This window comes from Primulina huaijiensis, chromosome 18 (genome assembly GCF_012295235.1).
Source record: "Primulina huaijiensis isolate GDHJ02 chromosome 18, ASM1229523v2, whole genome shotgun sequence".
In the NCBI taxonomy this organism is placed as follows: domain Eukaryota; kingdom Viridiplantae; phylum Streptophyta; class Magnoliopsida; order Lamiales; family Gesneriaceae; genus Primulina; species Primulina huaijiensis.
This window is the reverse complement of record NC_133323.1, coordinates 6,758,381-6,785,139: the sequence shown is the minus strand read 5'-3', so window position 1 is coordinate 6,785,139 and position 26,759 is coordinate 6,758,381. Positions and strand designations below refer to the sequence as shown.

Below are 26,759 nucleotides of genomic sequence, written 5' to 3'. Positions count from 1 at the left end.
ATTAAAACTCATGTGACGCGTAAATATATATTAAATTTTAATATAAATAAATTATAATTTAAGTTTATTAAATTTCCAAATAAGATAAGACTATATTGGAAGTGTTAAATTTCCCAAAAAACGTTACGTTCTGATTTTTTTTTAATATTATTTTAAGGATGTGGTTTATGGAAATTTCATACAAAAACATCAATGAAACCGTCTCATGGATCAAATTTGTAATACAAATCTTTTACTTGATCAAATGTATGAATAAATATTATTTTATGTCAAAGTAATACTTTTCACTTTAAGCCGTTTCATCGTTATAGATTTGTAAGATCGTGTTACAAAAGATATACACAAATTTCGATATGCAATGTACGAAAACTAATTATTTCAATGACCTTATATTTAATAAGTCATCATAAANTAAAATTCATGTGACGCGTAAATATATATTAAATTTTAATATAAATAAACTATAATTTAAGTTTATTAAATTTCCAAATAAGATATGACTATATTGGAACTGTTAAATTTCCCAAAAAACATTACGTTCAGAGTTTTTTATTTTATTATTTTAAGGATGTGGTTTATGGAAATTTCACACAAAAACATCTATGAAACCGTCTCACGGATCAAATTTGTAATACAAATCTTTTACTTGATCAAATGTATGAATAAATATTATTTTATGTCAAAGTAATACTTTTCACTTTAAGCCGTTTCATCGTTATAGATTTGTAAGATCGTGTTACAAAAGATATACACAAATTTCGATATGCAATGTACGAAAACTAATTATTTCAATGACCTTATATTTAATAAGTCATCATAAATTATAATTTTTGATAATTGATGCTCGTTTACATTAAACGGTTGCTCATGGTATATGTATATATGAACGTATATTCAAAGCTCGCCGGAGAAAATTAACGCCCGGCGGCCACCGCGGAACAATATCGAAGTACAATTCTGTCCTCCCCGTTGATTTCTGTGGATGTTTTTTTTTTTGTGTTTTCCATGTGTTTGTTCAAATTCCACACGTATTAATAAATGAATGGTAACTTATAATCAAAATTTTAAATATGATTTGAGTCTTGAAAGTATATTTTATNCAATACTTTTCACTTTAAGCCGTTTCATCGTTATAGATTTGTGAGACCGTATTACAAAAGATATACACAAATTTCGATATGCCAAAGTACGTAAAACTAATTATTTCAATGACCTTATATTTAATAAGTCATCATAAACTATAATTTTTGATAATTGATGCTCGTTTACATTAAACTGTTTCTCATCGTGTGTGTATANTTAATATATAATTTTGTCATATGATAATTAATTTTGAAAAAAGGATAATAATAAGATCTTGATTGCAAAATATCAATATTTAAATATTATAATTTAATCTTGGTGATTTATGAAGGACCGGTTCACATGAATCCAATCCAACAACAATAAAAGAAGATGGGGTTAGAGAAATTATTACACATGAATTTGTGTAATAAACTATTTTTAGTTTGGTGTAAGAAAGTTTTAAGACATGAATGGAGAAAGGACATCATAAATATTTTTATTTGGAGTGATTGGGATTTTGAGGTAGTGTTAGTGCCTATAAATCTTTTTTAAAATTAACAATTATGGGCAAGGATTTGATTGAAATGTTAATAATTGAATATTAATGATCATATGCAAATTAAATTTTGATTGAGTGTGTAAATGAAATTAAAAGCTTTTCGTAATATTATTTATTTAAGAGTTCAAACTTAATTCAAGGATACAATCATCAAAATTAATTTCTCAAATTTAAAACCTATTGAACTTCATAGGAATTTTAGTCATAATAACCATTTATATACCCACCCTAGCCTAGCTTTACTTAACTATATTAATATTTCTTCCTTGAATATGTACAATGAAATAGTTTAGTTTTTTCATTTAATTTTTCTTTTTTGAGAAAATAAAGTTGAATTTTTTATTAATTTTTTTATTTTTACAATTTCTTGTGATTTGACAAGAAAATCCCTATGAAAAAGTCGGCATGACTTTTAAAATTATAGGAACGAAAATTTTCTTCTTTGGTGGTCTTTTGGTTTTGAGTAGGTCTCTTGTGAGACGATCTCACGAATCTTTATCTGTGAGACGGATCAATCTTAACGATATTCACAATATATATATATGCCAGAATGAAGGGTAAAAATTGATCTCCAAAATATATATATATATATACATTCATTCTGGCAAGAAAATAATGAATCGACGTTACCCGAAAACAAATAACATTGGTTGGTTGGAAGTGCGAGCGTCCGAAGCCAAATCATTTATTATTATTGCTAAAAAATAATTATGGCCACAGAATCATTTACTATAATGTCAAATATGTATCATTTATGCATCATTCTATCGGTTTCCAAGTTCCAACTTTGCAAATAAAACCATTTATTATTCTTCAAAAATAATATATGCCCACAAATTTTCATTATCAATTACTTCTGCTCGTGCTCCCCATTTAGTTTCTCACTTGAATGTATTATTGCTATTCAAGAACATTAGATTTTTTGAAAAAATATACACTCACTCACCAAAATGACTGCGTGTGAATTATTATGGACAAAATAGCTAGACAGAAGATGAAACAGTATTCAATAACCTTAATTCTCATGCCAACCACTGTCCAGATATTACAGCCTCTCCTCACCTGTTACTGTTGAGAGTTGAGACCCCAGAAACTCCATTAAATTGGAACTTTTAATAACAATAATGCACCCATCCATGTAATGAAACAGCTTGCATCTTAACTTTAGAAGCATATACAATTATGCAAAATAATGACAAGTTTCTGCCCAAACTGAATTTGGTATGATAGTAGCAAAGCACAAAAAAAGCAAACAATTAAAAAGAGCATGATATGTAAGTTATATATGCTGATATATGTGTATACCGATCGAATTTTATGTGTATCATCCGTGTTCTTGTGTTTGAAGAAAATGGGAAGACATACTATTGGATCTTATAATATTGACCTATGGGATGTATAACAATACTGTAGTACGTATAGAGGATGTGACTGCATGTGTGTGTATACTAGAACATATGATGCTAGTTTCAAGAAATGGTACGAGAATTCAATTATTTGGTGGGCTGATGGAGGAGTCGCCATGGCTAAGACGTCTTTTCTTCCTATACCTCCATGCAACTTGTATTCGTCTAGCCGCAAGTGCACGCCAGTAAGGTGATTCGTACCTGCGAGGGAGAGTTGAGTTACGAGGGGTTTCTTAATCGATGCTATACAAGGAAGTTGTCGTGCCCTGACATTTTCTTTTTGTTGGTGAATATAAAGCTTTAACAGTACCTTATGCCCCCCTGAACTCGTGAACTTCGCAAGAATCTAGCAAAGAGACTGGTAACTTCTTCAAGATCTGCCGCTCGCAGAATAAATGCCTCCACGTTTGTTATGCATCTTACCACCCTGTTACTCAACAGTCTGTGTCCAGGAATCCTGATTCTTCTTCCATCTGCAAAATAGAAGATAAATATACTAATTTTCACCAATTTCAGATGATTTTCAATGTACTTTACTCGAAAGGTCAATGCAAAACTCATTTAACAAGTGCAAATCTGATAAAGCTGCTGCTGCAATGAATTTGATCCCAATGAATGCATCTAAAATGCTTTCTTCTTAAGGCTATCCAACCTGCATGTCCGTCTTCCTTTTGTTGATGGTCGGTTCGGATGTTTAATTATCTCATTCTTCACTAGGTTCTAAAGGGCAAGTAAAACTTCGAATGCAGAAACAGATGCTCCAAACAAACCTAAATTTTAGTAGGATTTTAGAACCTGAACGTATGAATGACCCAAGAATAGTTTAGTGCATTAACGTTCTTCCTCCCGTGTAAGCCGATAACTGATAATATATTCTCGAAAACAATATACAAGTAGCTCATATGTATGTTGATCAAACTTGAGAACTTCTATTTTGTTATCATTCGAAATCACTTGAGCCAAAAGCTCGAAACAATGGGAGTTGGTTCAGTAAGGCTTATATAATTTAACACAGGATACAAGTGCAGTACACAAGCAATACAAAGAAAACTGAGCACCAGCCGCAATTTTACCTTTATTTACAGAAGAATGTTCTAGGCACCATGTGAGTAGTTCTTCTCCACAAACATCTCCTTCAGACAAGGGAACCACATTGTTATCTTCCCCGATACTCTCCATCTTGCCTCGAATTATAAATGTCATTTTATCAACAAGACCGCCACGATATAGGATTTTGCTTCTTTTGATGTACGTTTTTATCCTTAGCCGCTCGCATATAGCATCTACAATAGGTTCATCCAATAGTTGAAAAATCCGGACCTACATTTGGCATATAATCAAAGTGCATTTGGCATATGATTAAGAAATTCATCAGATAATGCAGAATCTTGAGTACTTATTTGTATCTCATGTTTCATGTGACATCTTCAAAACATGTTTCTATGTGCTACCTGTAAGCAAAAAAAAAAGACTAATTTCTCAAGGGAACATACTTTTTTGACAAACTTAAAGAGATGGTGCCTTATTTCTCTTTGAAGGTCTTCTGGTAGGTTCTCCATTAGCATTTCTTCATTTACCCCCCGAGTGGCAGCCCAATTGAAACGCTCTGCTTCTCGGACTTGCCTGCATGAAAGACACCACACTCCGTCCAATCAATTTGGTGCTGCTACTTGTTTTGATAGGATAAAACTGGGCTGTAAAGGTTTCACAGAGATGATCATAAATTTAAAAATAAACGGGAAATGAGATGATGAAATATTGTAACAGGATAAATAAAGATGGGACCGTCTTAGTTCTTCTGGCAAGCGACGATGGCTCATCCACCGCTCAACATCACGGCGTCTCAAAGACATTTCTAACCTCCTAATGGGAAAAGAATAGAATAATATCCATTAGTCAAAAATATATTTTCTAATTGAGAAGATATCAAGTTCACTGCAACGGAAATCGCTCAGAAGGTGTTACCTGCGGCCAAGCGCCTGGAGGAAATTCTGCATATTTCCAATCAACAGAGCAAAAAGCAGGAGGCCCACCCCTATGATGCTCATGGTGAAAACAACTTCCCACACAAAATAACTCGGAACCTGATTCCCAGCCAGGGTACTAATTTGCTTTGTCAACACCAAAACATTATAGTATCAGTGGAATAAAGTGAAATAGTCCACCTCTCCCACAATACAAAAACGAAATTCCAAAACTTATCTTCTGTTTTGCTAAACTGTGTCAGAAAATAAATTGATGATAGGGCGACACAATACCTGGAATCCCCAAAACGAAGAGTACACATATCTCGTGATCACACTTTGTTCAGTGGTTAGATTAACAGCATTCTGATAAATTCCATAATTGAAACTGCCTTGCCCGAAACAAGCAGTCGAATTGGCATTGCTCTTCCACAGTTCCCATGTTGAATCGCTTCTAAAATCCCCATAGTCATTTCCATGTCCGCAGTCAATGAATTCCATGCACCTCGTCATGTTGGTGCTGCGACAAGCATCTCTAAGGCATTGGTTCACTCTCTATTGTTGCATTTCAGGAAGAAATCAACATCAACATTTAAAAAGAATATTTGTTTAGCCACAAAAAAATTCAGACGGAAGAAGCTTGAAAAAATATGAAGAATGGCGAAAAATAAATATAAGCAACGCAGGACACAACCTGTAGACCGAGGAGATACCAGGATGAGCCCACCACATGGCTAGCCAACATATAAATGAGAAGATTTATGACAAAGTTTGCCCATGCAGACTCGAAAACGAATCCCGTAGGAGATTGACCAGCTAGCAAAGGTGAGAATCTGTACAGCCTCGGAACATATTGAACAAGTATGGCTCCACGTAAAAGATTTTTTGCATAATTGGCTCCAGATGATCCCACGGAATCTGGTAAGATCAATAGTATGATGATCTACAGAAACCAATAACCAGGTATCAAGGTATGGCACGTTTCGACCACAGACTAGACTCGAGAAAAGAACTAGACCATATGCTTATAGTTGTGACATAAATTCATTTAAGACCTAATGCCTAATTTAAAAAATGGTACAAATCAAATAATTGGTGGATGAGAATGGAAGTTACAAAATAAGTACTAAATCTTGATAACAAGTTTGGCATGTCTCAATGATCACAATATCATGACGAAAAATTAAAACTTGTTGGGATATAATATAAATTCAGCAGAAGAGCAAGGGAAGAGGATACTTACCTGTGGAAGTGGAAGTACAACAAAAAAATCAATTGTAAAATATCCAGAAAGATAGTTCCGGGCAATCTTTTTAGGGTCATCAACTAATTCTCCAGCTCCCATAACTCTAGATTCGGGAGCAACATATGCCAACCTAAACTGCAAAATGAAGATGTATCTTCAATTGTAAAAACATGTGCATCAAAAGAAATACACACAAGAAATAATTTTACGAGTCTTCTCACGCTTTTGACAACTCAAGAAGATACCTACAACAAGAGAAATAAAAAAAAATATATCAACTGTAGGCAAAATCACAATAATAACAAAGTTGGTCTAACAATATCAAGTAATAAAATACAAAGCTTCTTCACGATACCGAGTACAGATACCTGAAGGAAGATATGAATCAAGTAAATGAAGTCAGTCAGGCTCCTCAAGACCACAACGGTTGTTGTCATAGGCCAATTCAAAACAATGCACTTGTTACCCTGACAAAAGTGGTAACACAAAAGTAAGGACGTTTTCATTGGGCATTTACTAAAGTCCTTGTATAACCCCTTTTACCACACAATTATTGACTTATTATAACATGGATTTTGAATGATAACTTGTCCATTTGATTGCAAAAACTATTTTATGGTACAAGTGAAAACGACCATCTAAGTGGGATTATTAATCACATAAGAAAAATGCATAAGGATCTAAAAATGAAAAACTTTAAGAAGTATACCTGCAGCACGGACAGCAGAAAGAAGAATAGTGGGTCTACAAATACTGCAAACAAGCAAGAAATCACAAAGAACTTGTTCCACCGTTGAACAAATTTTGAATGAGGATTCATGATTCCAGGAATATAATGAAGCAGAACTGAACATGTTTTCTTTGCCCAACCTTTTGCATCTCCATAGAACATATTGTGAAACTGCAAAGAAAATATATGCTTATGAGACACTCTATAAGGAGAATAGCTGGCATAAGAACTATACCTTGGCATCATATAATTCTGATGTTCTTGATTGCTTCTGGCGCCCTTTTAGATTGTAATAAGTAGGGCATGTCGTGCAATACGGATCATTGCACATCCCCAACTGTCCAGACTTTAGAAGATGTTCATTTTTGTCAACATAGTTGTCTGATGGCCATTGATTATTATACGTCCCATTAATAGAAGAAGAAAATCTTTCAGGTTTAGGTTCAGTATTCTTATGTTGCAATACGCTTTGGGGTGGTTCAAAAACAGCCTCGTGGTTACGGTTGATATACAAAGGACCACTCCTCTGAATGAAGGAATTACGTCTTTCTTTCCTCAAAGGACCCGTGAAACCCATGATATTGTTCGCATTTTCAGAGGTGTCGAAAGAGTTCATAGGAATAGACATCGATGCACTCCTTGTCCTAGTTGAAAATTGCCTGCCTGTTGAACTGCTGTTGTCATCTACATGGAAATATGTGGCTGATGGCATTGGTATCTCTTCTTTTTCCATTATACCTATAAAAAAAGAAATTTAAGATTGAAGGAAAAATGTTTTGGCTGTTGATATTTCGGTTGAGCAATTATCATAATGCAAATGTCCACAATAACAATCCCAGGAAGCCACAATGCGCAGCAAAAAGAATCATTTATGCAACGCTTTACAACGATCAAGTCACCATTTTCGCACACTTTCATCCATAGACGAAATAAAGGGTCAAATTTGGAATCCAGCACGCTCCATGAGCATCTCATTCTCAGCTATGGAAGTACACAACATATTAACTCAGTAGAAATGGCTACATATCGAGTTCATTCAATTTTGGTTTTCTTTCAATTATCTTGAGAAATCACACTCTGGATTGCAATTGATTGTTTCTCTTGATTCTACTCCAATACATAGGTATAAATGCTTAACATGGACTGTAATAAATTGCTCAAAACCTCCGTTTTCTGTCATTTCACCAGTCTCTTCCTTCTTTCGCATTACATAAGCCCACACATTACAGAGGCCATTTACGAATCTACTCGGATAACCCCAGATTATGAACTGTTCATTAACTACAGCAAACAACAGAAACTCGAAAAAGAAACAAATTAAACAACAGAAAACTTATGCAAAACAAAAACCAAGAAGAACATCTCTCACAACTCCCTGAACAAAAAAAAAACACCCAAGAGCAACGTGATCAAATAACCCATTACAGAAAAACAAGAGAAAAGAAAAGAACCGAGCAACTCGATCAGGGGAACGGGAAGCACCAACCAGCCCGTAAAACAACCAGTCTCTTAAGAAAAGTGCGACAAAAATGAAAGCGTTGGAGGGGCTTACGTACTTCGCAGAGAAACGAACAGTGGCTCAATCGGGGAAGAATTTTCCGTAGGAAGCTTCCCGAGTTGCCATTCTAGCTCCGGGACTTTTACGTGGTGAAGGATTAACGTAGTAAACAATGTTTAGCCGTATTTGACTGCCCGAAAGTCTATTGTCTTCTTTCCATCACTTTTTATCAATTTTTTTTTAAAGACAAAGTACAAACGGACATCGCTGGCCGCCGGCGCTAATTTTCGATTTACCATTTAAACTCTTTTAGACATGAAAAATATTGAAAGAAAAATCGAATTTCATAGTATATCAATTAAAATTTTCATTTATTTTATCAACTCGAACGCCGAATCTTTTCATTCTTTTGTATTTGTAGATATTATCTATATTATTTTTTTGAGAATCGAGGTTCGAGCTTATTATAATCGGTCATGAACTCGAAATCTTGTCTTAAATTTATAATATTGATGTATTGTTATTATGTATTGAAATATATTAATATAATAAGATCCAAAATTTTATATTAGATATTATCAATTTTAAAAATTACATAAAATTATTCTTTTTTTTTTNTTCTTTTTACGGGCACAATACGTGCATAAGATTGCTGATTTCTTTTTACTGAATAAAAAATCCAAAAAAAATATTATTTGATATTATAATTTACAAATTGCATAAAGTTTTTCAATTAAAATTTTCTTTTAAACATGATATCTATATTTTTACCAAAAAAATTATTATTATATTAAATATTGTTACTAATTTTTTTACGCGCATAATGCGTAGACAAGATTACTTACTGGTTCTAATAATTATATGTACTATATATTAATTCAAAAATTTCATATTGGTAGGACTAAATTAAACCAAAATAATATTACTATTATACTTCTCATCAATTAATAGTTTAAACAAATTAAATTATTTATTTAATAGATTATACACACAATAATGATGTCATTTTCTAAATTTTCCACGTAGTGGATAAGCTTTCTTAAACAATTAGTCGTTTGTTTTATCTCAAAATAGAAATGTAAATCAATGATTTTTTTATATTCAGTTTTGGTTCCTAAATTAAATGTTCACAATCTTAATTGTGAGGAAATCCATCTTAGGATTTAAAAGAATCGAAATCGAATTGTGAGGAAATCCATCTTAGGATTTAAAAGAAAAAAATTACTCATACACACTAAATCTAAGCCCTTATATGTTGATTTGATTAATGCAAGATAAATATCTAAATATATTTAAAAATACGTTGAATAAATAAATTTATTAGTTTGAAGTCCACGGAATATGCATAGTTATTATTATTATTATTATTATTATTATTATTATTTTAAATATGATTGGAATGATTTAAATTTAATGAATAAAAATTAAACGAAGAAAAAGGCGAATAAAACTTGAATGACAAAATGGCTGTGAAACATGTACCTAAAAGCTATCTGTGAATTTCTTGGACAACAGGGGAGGCGTAGGGAGGAACGGTTGATTCCATCCTATATGTATGGACACTACCCCATGATAGAATCAATGGCCCAAATTTAGCCACACATACATAGGGTTCACTAATTTTTTTAAAATCATATATGTGTGTGAATCTTGTCCATCCAAATCATGTGGGGGCAATGCCCTCACATTTAGCATCGAAGCTACCGTAGGGAACCCAACGTCCCATGTGTGACCTTGATTTAATAGGTCGTAGGAAAGGTGTGTTGGTATCACTTACGGAAATTTGAGATACTAATACGAAAATAAAGAATAAATCGAACACCGAGATTTACGTAGAAAACCCTTAAAAATTATTAGGGTAAAAATCACGGGCAAGATGAAAAGAATTTCATTATAATATTTTACGGTGTACAACCACTCGCCGTGTTTCCAAAGAGAACACACAGTCTCTTAATATATGAAGACAAAACACCTCACAAATATTATTGAACTAAGCACTCAAATGCTATAAGATGAGAGAAAACTTGAAGAAGGGGTGATTTGAATTATGAAGGAATGCATATATTTATAGATGCAATTCCTCGTCTGAACGCAGAAACCTTATGCACAATTTCATTGTCTGAACATATTGTTTGAAATTCAATTATTCCGTCTAAATGTGCAGCCACCCTACTTGACTAAATATTTTGCCGATATTTCTCCCACTTGGAGATTTGATTCAGAATTAAACACATCTCCACACATCTTTTCAATCTTTGTCATTCCATGCTGCTTACGTTTCTGCTAGGCCACTTGAGGATCTACACCACTGGAACTTTTCAATGTTAATTGGCTTGGTCAAAAAATCATCTATGTTGTCTTTTGTATAGATCTACTGCATATCCACGCTTCCTTCTTCTACTACTTCCCGTACAAAGTGAAATTGGACTCCAATATGTTTCGTCCTGGAATGAAAAGCTGGATTTTTTGCTATGTGTAAGGCACTCTGACTGTCACAAAACAAAGAAACCTTCTCTTGTTTGTGCTTGATCTCCTCCAATAATCTTTTAATCCAAATTACCTCCTTACATGTTTGAGTAGCTGCCATGTATTATGTCTCCGTTGTAGATAATGCTACAACTGTTTGCAGTTTTGAAACCTAACTTACAGCTCTCCCTGCAAGTGTAAACACATAACCAGCAATATATTTTTTTTTATCAAGATCACCTGCATAATCTGAATCGATATAGCCACTGAGTGTAAAATTCCTACATAACATAATGCAGCATTTGAGGTACCCTTAATATATCTAAGGATCCTCTTGATAGTGCTCCAATGCTCTCGTCCAGGATTCGCCATATACCGACTAACTGCTCCTATTGCTTGAGCAATGTCCGATCTTGTACAGAGCATGACGAACATCAAACTTTTCACTGCTGATGCATATGGTACTCGAGACATCTCTATTCTCTATGCTTCACTGCTAGGGCACATCTCGGAGGATAATTTGAAGTTAATAGGAAGAGGGGTCGATATTGGCTTGCTATCTTGTATGTTGAAGCGTTGCAAGATTTTTTTCAAATAATTTTTCTGAGAAAGCCAAATCTTTCTGTTACTTCTGTCTCGGTGAACTTGCATTCCTAGAATCTTGTTTGCTGGTCCGAAATCCTTCATATCAAATTCCCTAGCCAAGTGTGCCTTCAATCCTTGGACCTGATCTTTGTTGGGGCCTGCTACCAACATGTCGTCCATATACAACAACAAAATGATATAATCATTATCAGACCTTTTGAAATAGGTACAAGGGTCTACATTTAGCCTATTGTAACCAAGTCTCATGATATAAAAATCACATCTCTTGTACCAACACCTTGGCGTCTGTTTGAGACCGTACAGAGATTTGTTCAGCCTGCAAACTAAGTTATGTTTGTGCATGGGCCGTCGGAGCATGGCGATAACACAATCCTTTGTTTTTGTTTTCATTCATTTTTTTTCTCTCATTATTTTTTTGTACTTGGCTGCTAGCAAACGACGACACAACAATGTGTTGGGGGCTTGCTTTGCTCCGCAATGGGTATAAAGGGATGGCTTACTAGGTTTGGTGCGAGAAGGGTTCGCCTGGTGTTTTTTCCGATGTGACGCAATGGGGTGACGTTTGAGGAGCAGTGGTGGTGTTTGAGAGTAGTGTTTGGTGGAGGGGCTGCGAATGGGGTTGGGTTTGATTCGCTTGGGGGGGTTGTTTTTTGGCATTGTTGGGGACGAGGCGACGGCTTTTGAGCTTATTGGAGCGGGTAGCGAGGACAGTAGAGCGGCTGGGTTTCTTCGAGCATCCATGGCGTGGTGCAGGCGGTTGTGAGCTCCGGTGATCAGGTGACGTTGGGCGATGGTGGAGGCCATCGCAGATGGGTTTTGGGGGTGGGGTAGAGACACGGTGACCGTGGTTGAGCTGTTGACGGAACTTAGGATTGCTTTTTATATTTTGATGTTTATATATTTATATGGTGAACTATTATACTTAAAACATTGCTAATAAATTTTACAATTTATATTTTTGAATTGATGTATGTATTATAGTCGTTAAAATGGGAGGGTTGGCATGTCAGATCGTTCGTCCAATCCTGCAATGTCAGGCTACAGGCAAGCCCGTGCCCTATTCCATCAAATTGCGGGTTCTTGTTAACATGTTTTGATAGTTGTAACAATGAACCATTGATAGCTAGAAACTGCAACAAAAACATAGGAAAAATATTAATTTGATATATAATATTCATTGTAGAAAGTGGATTATTCATCACCTCACACCTAAAAAATGTGTTTTATTATGAGAATGACTCCTTAAATAATATAGTAATTTGAATATATCATATTCTCTTTGTTGACCAGGAAATCTGATCTGATTTTCGCACTTCTTCATTTCTTGCTAGCAAATGACACTCAGGTAATAGTTTTTTGTACAAGAGTTTGGCGCACTCGTTAAGATCAAAATAGTACAAATGATTCCATTTTTTGGATAGTCGCTTACCCAACTTTCTATATATCATCTCAATGCAAGATATAGTTGCTATATAAGAACATAAACGGTGATTCATCTGGTTTCGGACTCGAGATAACGTACTAAAATCTGGTTTTTTATTGAAATTTATTCCCATCTTTTGATTAACATAAATTAGGTGTTTTTTTTAAATTTATTTCTAATTTTTTAATAACATAATTTTTTAAATTGAAGATATAAAATAAATTAAGCTACTTGTTGGAAATGTTGTCATATCATTATTAGGGTTTCGACCAATAAATAGATAAGATATGTAGTCTGAACGGCACAAATCATGCCTACAGGTAAAAATTATTTTACCCTTCTTTAGTCTTTCTCTCTATGCATATATGCATGTGGCGTCAGAGCATGGCGATGGCAGAATCCTCTGCTTTTGTTTTCCCTCACTTTTTTTTATCTCATTATTTTTTTTGTACTTGGCCGCTAGCAAGGAACGACGCAACAATGTGTTGGGGGCTTGCTTTGCTCCGCAATGGGCATAAGGGGATGGCTTACAAGGTTTGGTGCGAGAAAGGTTCGCGTGGTGTTTTTTACGATGCGACACTGTGGGGTGGCGTTCGAGGAGCGGTGGCACTGTTCAAGAGTAGTGTTTGGTGGAGGGGTAGCAGAGTTGGTTTGGTTTGCTTTGCTTGGGGGTGGTTTTTTGGCGTTGTCGGGGACGGGTTGACGGCTCTTGAGGTTATCGGAGTGGGTAGCGATGACAGTAGAGTGGCTGGGTTGCCTCGAGAATACATGTTGTGGTGCAGGCGGTTGAGGGCTCCGGTGATCAGGTGGCATTGGGGCGATGGCGGAGGTCATCGCAGATGGATTTTTTTTTTTTGGGAGGGGGGTAGCGACACAGTGACCGTGGTTGAGCTAGTGACGGAACTTAGAATTGTTTTTTATATTTTGATGTTTATATATTTAGATCGTGAACTATTATACTTAAAACATTGCTAATAAATTTTATATTTTATATCTTTTAATTGATGTAAGTGTTAGAGTCGTCAAAATGGGAGGGTTGGATTGTCTGGTCGTCCGTCCAACTGCAACTAAAATACAGGAAAATATTAATTTGATATATAATATTTATTGTAGAAAGTGGATTATTCATCGCATCACATTTAAAAAATGTGGTTTTATTATGAGAACGACTCATTAAATATTATAGTAATTTGAGTATATCTGATTATCTTTGTTGAGCTGAAAATTTGATCTGCTTTTCGCACTTCTTCGTTTCTTGATAAAAAATGGCACCCAGGTAATAATTTTTTGTATAAGAGGTCGGCGCACTTGTTAAAATCAAAATAGTACAGATGATTCCATTTTTGGAATAGCCGCTTACCCAACTTTCTATATATCGTCTCAATGCAATATATAGTTGTTATATAAGAACATAAACCGTGATTCATCTTATTTCGGACGGGAGATAACGTAGTAAAATATGGTTTTTTTATTGAAATTTATTCCCAACTTTTGATTAACATAAATTAGGTGTTTTTATTGAAATTTATTTCTAATTTTTTATTAACATAATTTTTTAAATTTAAAATATAACATAAATTAAGCTACTTTTGGAAATGTTGTCATATCCTAATTAGGGTTTCGACCAATAAATAGATAAGATATGTGAGTCCAAACTGCACGCCTACATGTAAAAATTCTTTTACTCTTCTTTAGTCTTTCTCTCTGTGCATATATGCATGGAGCGTCGGAGCATGGCGATAACATAATCTTCTGCTTTTGTTTTCCTTCACTTTTTTTCTCTCATTATTTTTGTACTAGGCCGCTAGCAAGCGACGACACAACAATGGGTGGGGGCTTGTTTTGCTCCGAAATGGGTATAAGGGGATGGCTTACTATGTTTGGTGCGAGAAGGGTTCGCGTGGTGTTTTTTCCAATGCGACGCAATGGGGTGGCCTTCGAGGAGCAGTCGTGGTGTTCGAGAATAGTGTTTGGTGGAGGGGCTGCGAAGGTGGTTGGGTTTGATTCTCTTGGGGGTGGTTTTTTTGGCGTTGCTGGGGACGAGGCGACGATTTTTGAGGTTATTGGAGCGGGTTGCGAGGACAGTAGATCAGCTGGATTGCTTCGAGTATCCATGGCGTGGTGCAGACGATTGTGAGCTCCGATGATCAGGTGGCATTGAGCGATGGCGAAGGCCATCGTAGATGGGTTTTGGGGGTGGGGTGGGGTAGCGACACTTAGGATTGCTTTTTATATTTTGGTGTTTATATATTTTTATTGTAAACTATTATACTTAAAACATTGCTAATAAATTTTACAATTTATATCTTTAAATTTATGTATGTATTAGAGTCGTCAAAACGGGAGGATTGGCATGTCAGGTCGTTCGTCCAACCCTACTATGCCAAGCTACAGGCAAGCACGCGCCCTATTCCATCAAATGACGGGTTCTTGTTAACATGTTTTGATAGTTGTAACAATGAGGAGCGGTGGTGGTGTTCGAGAGTAGTGTTTGTGGAGGAACAGAGGAGTTGGTTGGGCTTTCTTCACTTGGTGTGGTTTTTTGGCGTTGTTGGGGACGGGGTAACGACATTTGAGGTTATCGGAGTGGGTAGCAATGACAGTAGATCGGCTGGGTTGCTTCGAGCATACATGTTGTGGTGCAGGCGGCTGTGGGCTCTGGTGATCAGATAGCATTGGGGTGATGGCGGAGGCCATCGCAGATGGATTTTTGTTTTTTTTTGGGGGGGGGGGTGGTGGTTAGGGACACAGTGACCGTGATTGAGCTGGTGACGGAACTTAGGGTTGCTTTTTATATTTTGATGTTTATATATTTAGATCGCGGACTATTTTACTTAAAACATTGCTAATAAATTTTACAGTTTATATCTTTTAATTGATATATGTGTTAAAGTCGTCAAAATGGGAGGGTTGGCATGTCAACTCGTCCGTCCAACTGCAACAAAAATGCAGGAAAATATTAATTTAATATATAATATTTATTGTAGAAAGTGAATTATTCATCGTCTCAAACCTAAAAAATATGCTTTTATTATGAGAGTTACTCCTTAAATATTATGGTAATTCGAATATATCTAATTCTCTTTGTTGACGAGGAAATCTGATCTGCTTTTCGCACTTCTTCATTTCTTGCTAGCAAATGGCACCCAGGTAATAATTTTTTGTACAAGAGGTCGGCGCACTCGTTAAGATCAAAATAGTACATATTATTCCATTTTTGGGATAGCCGCTTACCCAACTTTCTATATATCGTCTTAATGCAAGATATAATTGCTATATAACAACATAAGTCGTGATTCATCTGGTTTTAGATTGGAGATAACGTACTAAAATCTGGTTTTTTTATTGAAATTTATTTACAACTTTTGATTAACATAAATTAAGTGTTTTTATTGAAATTTATTTCTAATTTTTTATTAACAATATTTTTTAAATTGAAGATATAAAATAAATTAAGCTACTTGTTGAAAATGTTGTCATATCCTAATTAGGGTTTCGACCAATAAATAGATAAGATATGTGAGTCCAAACGGCACAAATCACGCCTACATGTAAAAATTATTTTACTTTTCTTTAGTCTTTCTCTCTGTGCATATATGCATTGGGCGTCGGAGCATGGCGATAACAGAATCCTCTGCTTTTGTTTTCCCTAAATTTTTTTTTCAAATTATTTTTTTGCAATTGGCCACTAGTAAGCGACGACGTGTTAGGGGCTTGTTTTGCTCCACAATGGGCATAAGGGGATGTATTACTAGGTTTGGTGCGAGAAGGGTTCGCGTGGTGTTTTTTCCGATGCGACGCAATGGGGTGGCGTTCGAGGAGCAATGGTGGTGTTCGAGAGTAGTGTTTGGTGGATGGGCTGTGAAGGTAGTTGGGTTTGATTCCCTTGGGGGGTGGTTTTTTGGCGTTGCTAGGGACGAGGCGAAGACTTTTGAGGTTACTGGAGCGGGTAGCGAGGATAGTAGAGCGGCTGGGTTTCTTTGAGCATCCATGGCGTGGTGAAGGCGATTGTGAGCTACGGTGATCAGGTGGCGTTGGACGATGGCGGAGGCCATCGCAGATGGGTTTTGGGGGTGGGGTGGGATAGCGACACGTTGATCGTGGTTGAGTTGGTGACGGAACTTAGGATCGCTTTTTATATTTTGATGTTTATATATTTATATTGTGAACTATTATACTTAAAACATTGCTAATAAATTTTACAATTTATATCTTGAAAGAATAATCGACCAACTTTGATATTAACACAATCATGACACAACAATGAATCGAAAAGACTCCTCTACATACGACACAACACGATCATATACGTGGTTCGGCGATGAAAAACACCTACATCCACGGGAGAACCAGCCAAACCCTTTATTGATGAACTTCACAAACAGATTACAAGTGCACAAAACAATAGCCAAAAATTGAATCACAAATGATCTCTCTATCTGTCAAATGCTCTCAATATTTCTCCCTATCAATGCACTTTCTTTTGTGTTGCTTTCTGTCAAGTTCCCGATCCCCTCTTGCCCTCTTTAACCAAGCTATATATACTTGTCAACAAGAAGATAACTACCGGTTGATCTCTCTCAAGCCTTTTCCAGCTGTCCAACTGAACCTCTACCCAAAGCCTCTGACTAACTGAATTACAGTTATGTATACTAACTATCAGATAAGTCAACCCTTTGGAGTATACTAACAATTACCAACTTGAGAGTCACCTTATGTTCTAACATATCTTTTAATTGATGTATGTATAAGAATTGTAAAAATGGGAGGGTTGGCATGTCAGGTCGTTCGTCCAATCCTGCCAACCCTGCATGTCAAGCTACAGGCAAGCCCGCACCCTATTCCATCAAATGACGGGTTCTTGTTAACATGTTTTGATAGTTGTAACAATGAACCATTGATAGCTAGAAACTACCACAAAACATAGGAAAAATATTAATTTGATATATATTATTTATTGTAGAAAGTGGATTATTCATCACCTCACACTTAAAAAATGTGGTTTTATTATGAGGTGTTTTATTGAAATTTATTTCTAATTTTTTTATTAACATAACTTTTTAAATTGAAGATATGAAATAAATTAAGCTACTTGTTCGAAATGTTGTCATATCCTAATTAGGGGTTCGACCAATAAATAGATAAGATGTGAGTCCGAACGGCACAAATCACGCCTCCAGGTAAAAATTCTTTTACCCTTCTTTAGTCTTTCTCTCTGTGCATATATGCATGGGGCGTCGGATCATGGCGGCAAAAGAATCCTCTACTTTTGTTTTCCCTTTTTTTTGTACTTGGCTGCTAGCAAGCGACATCGCAACAATGTGTTGTGAGCTTGCTTTGCTCGACAATGGGAACAAGGGGATGGATTACTAGGTTTGGTGCGAGAAGGGTTCGCGTGGTGTTTTTTACGATGCGACCCCATGGGGTGGCGTTCGAGGAGCTGTGGTGGTGTTCGAGAGTAGTGTTTGGTGGAGGGGCAGCAGAGTTGGTTGGGTTTGCTTCACTTGGGGTGGTTTTTTGGTGTTGTTGGGGACGGGGTGGCGGCATTTGAGGTTATCGGAGTGGGTAGCGATGACAGTAGATCGGCTGGGTTGCTTCGAGCATACATGTTGTGGTGCAAGCGACTGTGGGCTCCGGTGATCAGGTGGCATTGAGGTGATGGCGGAGGCCATCGCAGATGGATTTTTTTTTTTGGGAGGGGAGGTAGCGACACAATTACCTTGGTTGAGCTGGTGACGGAACTTAGGATTAATTTTTATATTTTGATGTTTATATGTTTAGTTCGTGAACTATTATACTTAAAACATTGCTAATAAATTTTACAGTTTATATCTTTTAATTGATGTATGTGTTAGAGTCGTCAAAATGGGAGGGATGACATGTCAGGTCGTCCGTCCAACTGCAACAAAAATGCAGGAAAATATTAATTTGATATATAATATTTATTGTAGAAAGTGGATTATTCATCGCCTCACACCTAAAAAATATGGTTTTATTATGAGAATTACTCCTTAAATATTATGGTAATTTGAATATATCTAATTCTCTTTTTTGACCAGGAAATCTGATATGCTTTTCGCACTTCTTCATTTCTTGCTATCAAATGGCACCCAAGTAATAGTTTTTTGTACAAGAGGTCGGCGCACTCGTTAAGATCAAAATAGTAGAGATTATTCTATTTTTGGGATAGCCGCTTACCCAACTTTCTATATGTCGTCTTAATGCAAGATATAGCTGCTATATAACAACATAAGTCGTGATTCATCTGGTTTCAAACTGGAGATGACGTACTAAACTCTGGTTTTTTATTGAAATTTATTCTCATCTTTTGATTAACATAAATTAGGTGTTTTTATTGAAATTTATTTCTAATTTTTATTAACATAATTTTTTAAATTGAAGATATAAAATAAATTAAGCTACTCGTTGGAAATATTGTCATATCCTAATTAGGGTTTCGACGAATAAATAGATAAGATATGTGAGTCCGAACGGCACAAATCATGCCTACAGGTAAAAATTCTTTTTCCCTTCTTTAGTCTTTCTCTCTGTGCATATATGCATGGGGCATCGGATAATGGCGGCGACATAATCATCTGCTTTTGTTTTCCCTCTCTTTTTTTTTTTCTATTATTATTTTTTTGTACTTGGCCGCTAGCAAGTGACGACGTAACAATGTGTTGGGGGCTTGCTTTGCTCGACAATGTGAATAAGGGGATGGATTACTAGTTTGGTGCAAGAAGGGTTCGCGTGGTGTTTTTTCTGATGCGACCCCATGGGGTGGCGTTCGAGGAGCGGTGGTGGTGTTCTAGAGTAGTGTTTGGTGGAGGGGCAGCGGAGTTGGTTGGGTTTGCTTCACTTGGGGTGGTTTTTTGGCGTTTCTGGGGATGGTGCGACGACTTATGAGGTTATCGGAGTGGGTAGCGAGGATAGTAGAGCGGCTGGGTTACTTCGAGCATCCATGGTGTGGTGCAGACGGTTGTGGGCTCCGGTGATTAGGTGGCGTTGGGTGATGGCGGAGGCCATCGCATAAGGGTTTTGGGGTGGGGTGGGGTGATCGTGGTTGGGGGGGTGACGAAACTTAGGATTGTTTTTTATATTTTGATGTTTATATATTTATATTATATTGTGAACTATTATACTTAAAACATTACTAATAAATTGTGCAATGAACCATTGATAGCAAGAAACTGCAACAAAAACATAGGAAAATATTAATTTGATATATAATATTCATTGTAGAAAATGGATTATTCATCACCTCACACCTAAAAAATGTGGTTTTATTATGAGAATGACTCCTTAAATAATATAATAATTTGAATAGATCTTATTCTTTTTGTTGACCAGGAAATCTGATCTGCTTTTCGCATTTCTTCATTTATTGCTAGAAAATGGCACCCAAGTAATAGTTATTTGTACAGGAGGTCGGTGTACTCGTTATGATCAAAATAGTACAAATGATTTCATTTTTGGGATAGTCAATTACCCAAATTCTATGTATCGTCTCAATGCAAGATATAGTTGTTGTATAAGAACATAAGCCGTGATTCATCTGGTTTCGGACTGGAAATAACGTACTAAAATCTAGTTTTATATTGAAATTTATTTCCAACTTTTTATTAACATAAATTATGTGTTTTTATTGAAATTTATTTCTAATTTTTTGTTAACATAAGTTTTTAAATTGACGATATAAAATAAATTAAGCTACTTGTTGGAAATGTTGTTATACCTTAATTAGGGTTTCGACCAAAAAGTAGATAATATATGTGAGTCCAAACAGCAGCAATCACACTACAAGTAAAAATTCTTTTACTTTTCGTTAGTCTTTCTCTTTCTGCATATATGCATGGGGCGTCGGAGCATGGCGGCGACAGAGTCCTCTGCTTTTGTTTTCCATCATTTTTGTTCGATTATTATTTTTTTGGACTTGGCCGCTAGCAAGCGATGGCGCAACAATGTGTTGGGGGCGAGCTCTACTCGGCAATGGGTATAAGGGGATGGTTTACTAGGTTTGGTGCGAGAAGGGCACACGTGGTGTTTTTTCCTATGCAACGCCATGGGGTGGAGTTCGAGGAGCGACGGTGGTGTTCGAGAATAGTGTTTGGTGGAGTAGCAGAGGTGGTTGGGTTCGCTTCAATTAGGGTGGTTTTTTTGGCGTTGTTGGGGACGGGGTGACGGCATTTGAGGTTATCGGAGTGGTTAGCGATGACAGTAGATCGGCTTGGTTGCTTCGAGCATACATGTTGTGGTGTAGGCGGCTGTGGGCTCCGGTGATCAGGTGGCATTGGGGTGATGGCGGAGGCCATCGCAGATGGATTTTTTTTGGGAGGGGGGTAGCGACAGTGACCGTGGTTGAGCTTGTGACGGAACTTATGATTGCTTTTTATATTTTGATGTTTATATATTTAGATCGTGAACTATTATACTTAAAACATTGCTAATAAATTTTACAGTTTATATCTTTTAATTGATGTATGTGTTAGAGATGTCAAAATGGGAAGGTTGACACGTCGTGTCGTCCGTCCAAACCTGCCAAATGTTAGATTGCAGGCAAGCCCGCACTCTATTCCATCAAATGACGGGTTCTTGTTTGATAGCTAGATACTACAACAAAAACGCAGGAGAATATTAATTTGATATATAATATTCATTGTAGAAAGTGGATTATTCATCGCCTCACACCTAAAAAATGTGGTTTTGTTATGAGAATGACTCCTCAAATAATATAGTAATTTGAATATATCTTATTCTCTTTGTTGACCAGGAAATTTGATATGCTTTTCTCACTTCTTCACTTCTCTCTAGCAAATGACACACATGTAATAGCTCTTTGTACAAGAGGTCGGCGCACTCATTAAGATCAAAATAGTACGAATGATTATATTTCCGGGATAGTCGCTTACTCAACTTTCTATATATCGTCTCAATGCAAGATATAGTTGCTATATAAGAATATAAACCGTGATTTATCTGGTTTTTTGATAAATTCTTATCAGATAATTTGAATTCAACAATTTTTGTCTCTTCTTTCTCATAATTTCTTCTTAAATGATCACATAGAGTTTTGGAAATTGCCTTGGTTATGGAAAAAAATAATATAAATGTAAATAACTAATTCGATAAACGAAGTTATCTTTGACTGTTTGAGATCATACAAAGATTTGTTCAACCTGCAGACTAAGTTATCTTTGTCTTTTTTCGCAAAATTTTCTGGCTGGAGCATTTAGATTTCTTCTTCAAGATCTCCATAAAGAAATGTTGTTTTCACATATAGCTGTTCTAGATGTAGGTCAAACACTGTACACAATGCCAACATTACTCTGACTGTTGTAAGCCGAATCACAAGAGAAAATATTTTATCGAAGTCAACGCCTTCTTTCTGAGCATATCATTTTACCACCAATCTAGCACAATACCGCTCCACTTGGTTAATGCGATCATGCTTAATCTTATAGACTCATCTGTTTCAAATGGCTTTCCTCCCTCGTGGTAGTGTAATAAGATCCCAAGTTTTATTCTTGTCTAATGCCTCCACCTCTTCCTGCATTGCTATCATCCACAAGAATATATATATGAGCCTTGAGTAGCCTCGTGGAAACTCGATGGCTCACCATTATATAATAATAGACAATATGCAATATTGCTTTAAGTGACATAATCTGAAAGCTAACCTGGTGGTCTTCTGTCTCGAGTAGACTGCCTCACATTGGAAACCTCAGACTCAACATGTTCTTGTTCTTCGTGCTCTGGTACTACTTCATAAGAAATTTGAGCTTCGTCCGTCTTATTTTCCACCTGAAATATAATAGTTTCTGAATTCATTGTGTAATGCCTGAGATATTACAATTATAAAATAGTATTGATGGCATTTTTATAAATAAGTTGAAAAATATTCAATTTATTTTGATGGCATTTTCGTAAATAAGTTGAAAAATAATGAATTAATTTTAAGGACAAAATGGTAATTAGTAACATATCTTGCTCATATGAAGTCCAAATGATTTGAAATTTGGATATAACGCAGAAAACTCAAAGATACAGAAGTTTCATGTTTTGAGTTTTGGAAAATTTGATCGTTGTACTGGTCCAAAGAGATATACTGGTGTTAAAAATGTTAAATATATTATATTATATTATTTTATTAATATAATATAATGTAATAGAAAAAAATAAAAAAAATAAAATGAGGATAAATTTGAAAAACTTGTTCGAGAATGAATTCAGTCTTTTGACAGTGAGGATACGGAGAGGTGAGAGAAATAGGAAATAAGGTTTTTCGATTTTCTTTTCGATCTTGCGATTTATCGGTTTATCCAATCGACGAACCGACTTCAGTTCTAGGATCGTTGACACGAGGTCTTCGATTTGAGGTATAAATTTTATAGTTTTGGTGATGTTTGAAATTCGTCGATTTTTGGAATAAATCCGATAAATTGTTAAATCATACAGAAGTTGAAGATTGTTGAATAATGCATGATTTTAACGAAGTAGAGAAGATTATAGTGGTGTTATTTTGAATTATTCTCCATTTATTATAATTAAGGATTTTTAATCGTTGGACTGAAATTGGAGAGTTGTTTGTGAGTTGTTATTAATTCTGATTATATATTCGGAGTCTACCAAGTATAGGCTACATGTTGATATAGAGTTTTCCTAATTTGACGGATGTTGTAAAATAGCCTATTATTTGAAGTTAATTAATTATGGTGTATTTGATGGTAGATTTGTGAATTAAATACACCAGAATATTAAATTGTTGAACGATAAGAATTTATAATCGAGTTTTATATTTTGTTGAATTAATTGTTGTTGGGCTATTTGATGTTATATATTGAGGCTGTTATGATTGTGTTGATACGTTGATAATGATCTGATAATTGTTGTTGAATTATTTAGATACATCACAAGCCTCGGGATCAAAGAAATAGCCAGATTCTATATATACTCGATTATCAGGTACGTGTTGACGTACGAGCATATGTTGTTATTGTTTAGTATCGATGAATACTATTGCGTTGAACGATGATAAATCACTGGTATTGGGTGATTTGATATTATATCTGTTGTTGTTTATTATCGTTGATATGGTTGGCTGTCCTTGTTGGGAGACGACACGTTGATGTTGTTCGTTCGACGATATTGCTGTCGTCGGTGTTGGGGTGCGACGTATCGTCGATGTTATTCGTTCGACGATATTGTTGTCGCCGGAGTAGGGGTGCGACGTATCGTTGATGTTATTCGTTCGACGATATTGCTGTCGCTGGTGTTGGGGTGCGACGTATCGTCGACGTTGTTGTTGCAGTAGTATGGGAGTGATGACATTGATATCGTTGGTGGTTTGATTGTCCAGAGACAGCAAATGGAGTATTTATGTTATTATTCCAGTTATATTTTATATTGTTGATAATATAACTGTTATGTATTACGATGATGATTGTTGTGTATGCTCACTCTTTGGGGGCTGTTTCTGTTGGACAGGTTACAGGACTATGCCGTGAGACATGATAGTGGTGAAGGGCTAGGTGTGTCTAGTCAAACAGTCCTGTAGTTGATAGTAGATAGAAACAGTATAGTTTATTGTCTTACTTGAGTTGTATGTGTATATGTATTATACTGTTTCTGCTGCATTGACGTAGATAGTGTGTTGATTGCACTATTTTGTCGTATATGCATTATATTATTACGTCGTTGAAAAGAAAAAAATTTTATGCATATGACGTCACATGTTGTATGATTACGTGGCGAGGTTTGGGGCGCCACAGAGTGTGCCTTTGTCTTCCTTTACTTATCTTCCTCGAAGATAACCTCTCTGCTGATGACAAGTTTGTGGACAGTAGGATCTCACAAGCGAAACCTCTTTACTTCATTAGCATAACCCAAGAAAAAACACTTTCTGGGTTTCGAATCCAACTTCGATCTTACTTGCTTATTGTACAAAACGAACACATGACTTCCAAATGTATGCAAATGAGAATAATCTGCCGGCTTCACGGTCCACATCTCCATCGGAGTCTTCAGATCAATCGCCACTGAAGGAGAACGATTGATAATATAACAAGCGGTTTTGACTGCTTCCGCCCAAAATGACTTGTCTAGACCCGCAGTCCTCAACGTGGCTCTTGTTCTTTTCAACAAGGTCTTGTTCATCCGCTCCGTCACTCCATTTTGTTGAGATGTGTAAGCTGTCGTAAATTGTCTTTTGATGTCCTCATGTTGACAAAATACATCAAATTCATCACCGGTATATTCTCCTCCATTGCCAGTCCTCAAACACTTGATTTTCTTTTCAAAATCAAGTTCAACATGTGCTTTGAAATCTTTGAAGACTTGGAAAACATCTGATATCTTCTTGATTGGATACACCCAATATCTCCTAGAAAAATCATCAATAAACGAGACAAAGTATCTCGCTCTTCCTAGGGAAACAATGGCGCTTGCCAAACATCCGAATGAATCAGCTCCAATATACTTTTTCTTCTGATAGTAGAAGTGTCAAACTTTAACCTATGTTGTTTACTGGTAATACAATGCTCACAAAAGGGTAGCGATACTTTTGTAAGTCCCGACATCAGCTTTCGTTCTGAGAGAATTTTCAACCCTCGTTCTGACATATGCCCGAGCTTTCTATGCCATAACACTGTTAATTCTTCTCCTGAACCAATTGATGCAACAACTAATTCTGCATCTTTGTGTATTTCTCCCAAATGTACATACATATTTGCAGCTATTTTTTCCGCCTTCATAACCACAAGTGTACCCTTCACAATTTTCATGATCCCGTTCTTGATACGAGTTTTGCACCCGATATCATCCAATTGCCCCAAGGACAAAAGATTTTTCGTCAGTCCCTTCACATGTCGTACCTCCTGTATGGTGCAAATGATGTCATCAAATATTTTTATTTTGATAGTACCGACCCCAGCGATTTCCAAGGCATGATCATTTCCCATGAATATAGATCCTCTTGAGACTGGTTCATAATGATCAAACCATAATCTCCGAGATTTCATGTGTCACATTGCTCCTGAATCCATAATCTATGTGTCACAAAATTTGTATCTGTCTTCTGCAACTGTTACTGTTTCGCTGAATAATATTTCACCACCGCCTGAAATACACCCACATTTTCTTAAGAACTCTTGTCGATACTGGTACACTTTTTCTTGAAATGTCCTTTACCGCCATATTTAAAGCAGTAAATATTTTTGTTCTTACTTCTCGACTTTGATCTACCTCGTCTTTGGCTCCCACTAGAATCACGATCCATAAATTTTCATCTAATCATCGGCAAAGCCTCTGCCTGCTTTGAAGTTACCAACCTATCTTCCTTATTTATTACGCCGGCTTTCTTCTCCGAGAACCGCAGTTAAGACATCGTCAAATTTTAGAGAGCCCATAAGAATATTGTTGGTTGTGTTGATGATAAGTTGATCGTATGAATTTGGTAGACTTTGAAGTAGAAGTTCCGCACGTTCATTTTCCTCTATTTTATGCTCCATGGAAGTGAGTTGGACAAATAGAGTATTAAATGTATTGATATGGTCGGTCATCGATGAGGATTCCGTCATCCGAAGAGTATAAAGCCTTCTCTTTAGGAAAATCATGTTGTGTAGCGACTTGACCTCATGCATTTTTGTGATTTTGTCAGAGTATCCCAGATAACTTTTACCGTTTTTATCTCAGAGATACTTGATAGTACTTCGTCTGCTATAGCCAAGTATAAATTAGCAACAACATTATCATTCATCTCATTCCACTTTTCATCATCCGTAATTTCCACCGGTCTATCT

General features: G+C 36.0%; 1 protein-coding gene across 4 annotated transcripts; it reads right to left on the bottom strand.

The window, feature by feature from the left end:
• Window positions 1-2,801: 2,801 nt before the first annotated feature.
• LOC140964669 (probable cyclic nucleotide-gated ion channel 20, chloroplastic) lies at window positions 2,802-8,675 on the bottom strand. 4 transcript variants are annotated; one of them, XM_073424538.1, is made up of 13 exons: window positions 8,527-8,675; window positions 7,206-7,708; window positions 6,950-7,141; window positions 6,609-6,707; window positions 6,238-6,375; window positions 5,689-5,937; window positions 5,289-5,549; window positions 4,996-5,141; window positions 4,816-4,893; window positions 4,524-4,653; window positions 4,104-4,350; window positions 3,341-3,503; window positions 2,803-3,231 (listed from the first exon to the last, which is right to left on the bottom strand). In XM_073424538.1, exons 2-13 carry the CDS (start codon window positions 7,701-7,703, stop codon window positions 3,114-3,116), a joined length of 2,319 nt encoding a protein of 772 aa, XP_073280639.1. In that variant the 5' UTR covers window positions 7,704-7,708; window positions 8,527-8,675; the 3' UTR covers window positions 2,803-3,113. The 4 variants fall into 4 exon arrangements, 3 of the variants coding, with proteins under 3 accessions (XP_073280638.1, XP_073280639.1, XP_073280640.1); XM_073424537.1 differs by lacking the exon at window positions 8,527-8,675 and having other exon boundaries at window positions 2,802-3,231; XR_012172913.1 differs by lacking the exons at window positions 2,803-3,231; window positions 8,527-8,675 and having other exon boundaries at window positions 3,346-3,503; window positions 4,104-4,313.
• Window positions 8,676-26,759: the final 18,084 nt, after the last annotated feature.